At 34.6% G+C, this 6,187-nt stretch overlaps 1 protein-coding gene across 1 annotated transcript; it reads left to right on the top strand.

Annotated features, from left to right (window-relative positions):
- The first annotated feature begins 2,636 nt into the window (after positions 1–2,636).
- On the top strand, positions 2,637–5,905 carry LOC145117971 (multicystatin-like). Its single transcript, XM_079054176.1, has 4 exons — positions 2,637–2,928; positions 3,186–3,377; positions 4,923–5,192; positions 5,447–5,905. The coding sequence occupies exons 1-4, from the start codon at positions 2,713–2,715 to the stop codon at positions 5,642–5,644; spliced, it is 876 nt and encodes a 291-aa protein (XP_078910302.1). The 5' UTR covers positions 2,637–2,712; the 3' UTR covers positions 5,645–5,905.
- Positions 5,906–6,187: the final 282 nt, after the last annotated feature.

Genomic DNA, 6,187 nt, shown 5'->3' on the forward strand with positions numbered 1-6,187 from the left:
GAAAAATATATATGTTTAATGCAAAAACAATTATGTATATATATAGTTCGTTAACTTGCCTTAGTGATTGTTTTGAGATACTTATTTGCTTTTGGAAGTAGTGGTCCTTTCCATTTTTGCACCTTACTCATTTTCTTGTCAAATCGTTCCATAAGCTTTTCTCTAATTGCATCAAGGAGATCAAGCACCGGTTTATAACGTATGTCACCTACCCAAGAGTTAAAAGTTTCTGAAATGTTGTTGGTAATGTAATCACACTTGACAAGTGTGCCAAACTTACTTCTACTCGATATCTTTTTATGGTTCTCATTCAAATATGAAATTGCATCTGCACATTTAGTAGCAATTTCATTTAATAATCTATCATGCTTACTAACAGAGTAGGTATTTGCAGCCTCCCATAGTTTGCTCATGAAAAAGTCACCTCGAAAATGTTTCTTGAAGTTGCTACATAAATGTCTTATGCATTCTCGATGCTCAATATTAGGATAAACCTGTGTAATAGCTAATTCCAAGCCTTTTTGCATGTCAGAAGAGATAACAAGACCATTTGGTGTACCAATCGCTTTTTTTAGTGACGCGAGAAACCAAGTCCATGATTTTGTATTCTCTGCCTCAAGCACACCATAGGCTACTGGAAACATACCATTGTTACCGTCGATACTTGTGGCAGCGGCTAACACACCATTAATTTTCCCTTTCAAATGACAAGCATCAAGCCCAATGTAAGGACGACAACCAGCAAGAAACCCCTTAGAGCATGTTGTTAATGATATAAAAAAGCGTAGGAAATGTTTCTTTTCACCAACTGTCTGTAAATCAATCTCCACCACACTTCCTGGGTTTCTTTTTTCAAGTTCTTTTTTGAAATCATATATATTTGCATAAGAGTCATCCCACTTGCCATACATATCGGTATAAGCTTGTTCTCTTCCTCTAAAGACTCTCATATATGGTACTTCAACATTGTAGGTATGCATAAGCCACTTTTTTAGGTCGTCAGGAGAGACATCGCCTTCAGATTTCAACTTGTCGGTAACAACATCAGCAATCCATCCTTGAGTGGCATGTTTGTTACCACTCTTGTTGCTTCGAGTACAAGAATGAGTTTCTATAAAAAATTTTACCTACAAAATTGAAAAAAAAACATATAATTATGTTACCATAATAACAATATCGACGAATGTAGTATTTCTCAAAATTTATACTTACTTCAAAAGTAACCCCATCTTGTGTAAGAGAAGCATGAATTCTCCACTTGCACTTTTTATCTCCACAACATGCTGTAAGTCTTGTCAAATCACTTTTCTCAATGACATACTCAAATTCATTTGTTAGTGCATAATGGTTTAATGCTCTTCTAAAAGCAATTACACTTGGGAATTTAGAATTCACTTTCATAAATGGATTCACCTTACTATATGCATAAGTTTCCCCATAATTTAGAAGCTCATATTCGTTATCGGAACTATGAGGACTATGATAGCTTTCTTGACTTGGACAAACTGAGTCTGTCTCATTTTCATCATCAGATTCATCAATAACTTTATCTTGGCAACTTAACGGTTTAGGGTTATACCTTAATTTTTCGGTTGTCGCATAAATTGTTACTTCTTTCTCCTTATCATACATGTTTAGCATCACCATGAAGCTCTTATCATTATCAAGTTCAATAAAGCATTGTTCTTTTGCATATTTGTCAACAAATACTATTGACAAAACAATATCGCTTTGTGATGGATAGTGTTTTTTCACCTCTTCAACTAGATGATTTAAGTCGTATGAAAATGTGTCTATATAGAGACATTTTGTAGATCCAAAGCAATACACTTGCCTACATGAGTTCCTAGCTAATCGAAAGAAGCCTCCATATTTCAATTTAAACTTGAATTCCGATATTACTTGTCTGATGACCGCAAAAAAAAAAAAAAAAACAGTTAATAAAATTGAAGGGAAACATAAAGTATCATTCATTGTTGATAAAAACTTACTCAATTATGGGCGAGTGAGCACTTATGTCCCATCTCGGTGCATCAACCTCATTATCCATCAAAGAGGAGGATAATAAACTATCTATTGCAAACCAAACATAATTGAATGCAGAGCCAACAATTAATCGAATTAATCGAATGCAAAAAGTTAATCAAAAACCAAAATTAATTGAATTAAGAACAAGATTAACCTGTTGTGATGAAATAACGTGATTTATTACTATGTTTGTAGCAACGATATTTGAATAAACGAAGGCAAAAGTTCTCACGGCTTGAAGAAGAAAACAACGTGATGAAAGCCTTGAAGATTTCACGTTTTTGAGGTTTAGTTTGACGTGTTTGAGGTTTTGACATATTTAATTAGGGTTAATGCTAATTAAGTCTATTTAGTTCTACTATTAATAATTTTGAAAGGGTAATTTAGTACAATCACCTTTTATTTTGATTTTTAAATATATTTTTTGGTATTAAATTGATTAATACCTCATTAAATTATAAGATTTGATATAAATGTGATTTTAATAGGTTAATAAGGATATATACGTAATTATGAACTTTGAAAGGATATAGACGTAATTCTTAATGTTTGCGAGGATATATGTGAAATTTTTCCTAAAATTTTTTATATTGTTCCTATGGCTTCAAGCAACGACAACTACACAAACAAGAATAAAAGGTTTTCTGAATCCAGAAACGACGCACCATTTCCAAAATCGAAACCATGAACCCTAACAAATCCAGTGTTGTTGCATCATCCCTGATCATCTCTGCCTTCTTGATGTTGGCGTATTTTTATCTGGGGGTTGAAACGGTTGAAGATGATATGATAAATGATCAAAAGACAGGCGGAATTCGTGATATTGCGGAACAATCCGTAAACGGGGCCGAGATGGAAACCCTCGCTCGATTCGCCGTCGAACAACACAACAAAAAGGAGGTACGACCTAGCCTTCCTATTTCGTTTTGGTTGTAAATGCTTGATAATTTACGATCCAATCAACTTAATATATGTATTGTTTTCATGGTTTTTGTGATTAATATCCATCTCGAATTTGAGATTGTATATATTGAAAGATTTGAGGAACGTATATCACAGATTTAAGATTGGGAATTCGGTTATATATCGGCTTTAAATCCTTTCTCCATCTTTAGTCGTGATCAGCCATTGATTTACTAATGTATCATTGTATGCAGAACTCATCTCTCAAGTTTTCTAGATTAGTAAAGGCAAGAGAACAGGTGGTGGCTGGTAAGATGTATCATCTGACATTGGAGGCAACAGATGGTGATGGCAAGATAAAAGTATATGAAACTAAAGTTTGGGTGCAGACTTGGAATAACATGAAGCAGATGAAAGAATTTAAGGTTTCTGATGATCCAAATGTCTAGAGTTTAATTGGTGTTAATTTGATACAAGTGTCCATTAACTGCTTGTTGATGAGCTTAAAAAGTTTTGAGTTGCTGATTGTCTTCCTCTAAGGCCCTGTATATTAAGTTTTTATAGTTGGTTTTATGTAAACAATACAATTTACAACTGCAATATGAAATGTCTAGAAGTTAATTGGTGTTAAGAAGATAAAAGTTTCCATTATGCTGCTAGTATCTCCACAACCCTATGAAACAAGACGATAAGTTTGTTCATAGACCAATGATTACAATGTTACATTTTTTGAGAACACACCTTAATAGTGTATATATGTTTTTTGCGGTTTTATTGATATGACAAATCATTTTAAAATATGAAAATTAGTAAACAATACATCTTTGATGGTATAAAATCAAGTCATTTTCAATGGATCGGTTTCTAGATAAAACCGAAGCCAAATTGAAAAGTGCAAATTTTCTTTTGTTTGAAAGCCGTTTGGTTTGTTATTTTTAGTTTTATTTTTTTGATTTTTTCAGTTTTTTTTCGGGCTTAAACCATATTAATGGCGAGAGTGAAGTGTCTTGCTATAAAACAAATATAAACACACATGTTACATTATAGTGGGACGAAATCGAAGAATTAGTTAATTAGGCGTCTTGGAATGGAATTGTTAGTCTTTAGATTGTATTCCACAAGCTAGAAAGACATTAGGCTGGTGGGAGTGTTGATGGGGTGTTGAGTTCCACCTCACCTCCACCTAGGAGTGGTACATTTTTACCATGGCAAGGGAGTGGAGGAGAAGAGAGGGAGAAGAAAGAAAATGTCAAGAATGGGAGAAAAGTGGGAGGAGAGAGAGACTCAACGCAAATATGCCAAACTAGACATTTTCTTTGTCCTTGCTGTGGTGGCAGGACAGTGTTTCTATGGGACACTGGGATGCCATGCACCACCTAAGTCCAGAGGCGGACGCAAGAATACATAGTAGGTGTTGCTTATGCAAGAAAAATATGTAAAAAAAATCGAAAAATCGAATTTTTTTTTTCACTACGGACAGAAAAATTAAGTGTTGCTGGTGTCACACTGGAACACCTACTAAAACCGTCCCTGCCTGAGCCTACCCCACACATTTGCCCCCGTGTACCTAAAACTAATCAATCTGACATCAAAACACAAGTCACTCCGCCAATTAGTTAATAGGGAACGGACTATTACAAATATTTTAACAATTATGAAGTACGGATTTAGACAATGCCTTAAGCATTATCCAAACACACACAACTTCCTAAACTCTTTTTTTAGCTTTCTCTCTTGTTGGTTTTTTAAAGTGAAGTGCGTACATAATAAATTTTCTCCATAAACAACAATTTATATTTTATGAAATTATACAATACAAAATTTGCTAACTCACATGAAATTACCAAATGTTTTCTTTTTAATAAATCACTATTTTTTGGTCATAGTAAATGAAATCGTGATCACTTTTAGTTCATCTGTTAACTCGGTTGGTGAATTCTGAGTCCCAAAAAAGTTTTTAAGTGGTTCCTGTGGCTTCAAGCAACAGCTAACTACGCAAACAGAATAAAAGTCATCTGAATCCGAAAACACCGCGCCAATTCGAAACTATGAACCCTAACAAATTCCCTTTTGTTTCATCGTTGATCATCACTGCCTTCTTGCTGTTCGCCACTTTCGATTTCGGGGTTTGCAGAGTTGAAAAAGGTATGATAAGGTCACAAAAGCTAGGCGGAGTTCGTGATATCACGGAACAAGGCCTAAACGGGGTCGAGATAGAAACCCTCGCTCGATACGCTGTCGAAGAACACAACAAAAAAGAGGTACTGTTTCATGATTTTTACGAGCCTTCTGCCTTCCTATTTTGTTCTCGTTGTCAATATCCCGTAATTTACGATCGAATTTTGTATCTACATGTTTGCTTTTTTACCAATTCACGCATGTATCGTTTCTTACTTTTTGTGATTAGTATTTATCTCCAGTTTGAATAGTATTTAGCGAAGAGCTTTCTTTCTTTCTTTTCTTGATTGAAGTGATATAGATTAATAATTCTGAATCATTTCTGTTATGTGTGCAGAACTCCATTCTCAAGTTTTCTAGATTGATAAAGGCCAAAGAGCAGGTGGTGGCTGGTAAGATGTACTATCTCACATTAGAGGCAACGGATGCTGTTGGAAAGATAAAAGCATACGAAACTAAAGTTTGGGTGAAACCTTGGATTAACTTCAAGCAGATGCAAGAATTTAAGCAGGTTTCCAATGATCTATTCGTGTAGAAATTGGTGTTAATAAGATACAACTGTCCTTTACTGCTTATGTAATCAGTAAAATCTAGCTACTGTTGATTGAACATGGGCTTTTATGTGTATAAAGTTGTATTGTAGTTGGCTTTATGTAAGCAATTACAACTACAATATGAAATGGTGATCAGATTCCTTTATAACTCTGTCAATAATGTGGTCTTGGGGGTTGTATCTTGCACACTGTTCTTGTACTTGACTTCCATGGATAATGACTTTGAAGTATTCTTTTCAAAATATTGTGTTCCCTGTTGCTTTTGTTCTATATTCTCTTTCCAGGAAAACAGCAATCTGTTTGTAGGAAGGTCTCAAGTAACATAGCTTTCAATGTCATGGTCAAAGGGCACTTGTTGTCTCTTTCACAGGAAACATCTTGGATCTTGTTTGAATAATTTGGAGTTGAAATGCCATCTGGCATCTGGATGAGTTGAGGCCTTATTTGGATATATCAGGTCACTATTCTTTTCCTTTTTGTAAGTAGCTTTAAATTGACATGTCTTCTACTTGTTTATTCTCTTC

This window comes from Lactuca virosa, chromosome 1 (genome assembly GCF_052849685.1).
Source record: "Lactuca virosa cultivar CGN04683 chromosome 1, Lactuca_virosa_CGN04683_v6, whole genome shotgun sequence".
NCBI classification, from domain to species: domain Eukaryota; kingdom Viridiplantae; phylum Streptophyta; class Magnoliopsida; order Asterales; family Asteraceae; genus Lactuca; species Lactuca virosa.

What these genes read in the sequence shown, in the direction of transcription:
- LOC145117971 (XM_079054176.1), top strand. Translation starts at nt 2,713, where the DNA reads ATGAACCCTAACAAATCCAGTGTTGTTGCATCATCCCTGATCATCTCT. An exon ending in AACAACACAACAAAAAGGAG is followed by an intron (nt 2,929 to 3,185) that starts GTACGACCTAGC and finishes CATTGTATGCAG; the next exon opens with AACTCATCTCTCAAGTTTTC. An exon ending in AAGAACACAACAAAAAAGAG is followed by an intron (nt 5,193 to 5,446) that starts GTACTGTTTCAT and finishes TTATGTGTGCAG; the next exon opens with AACTCCATTCTCAAGTTTTC.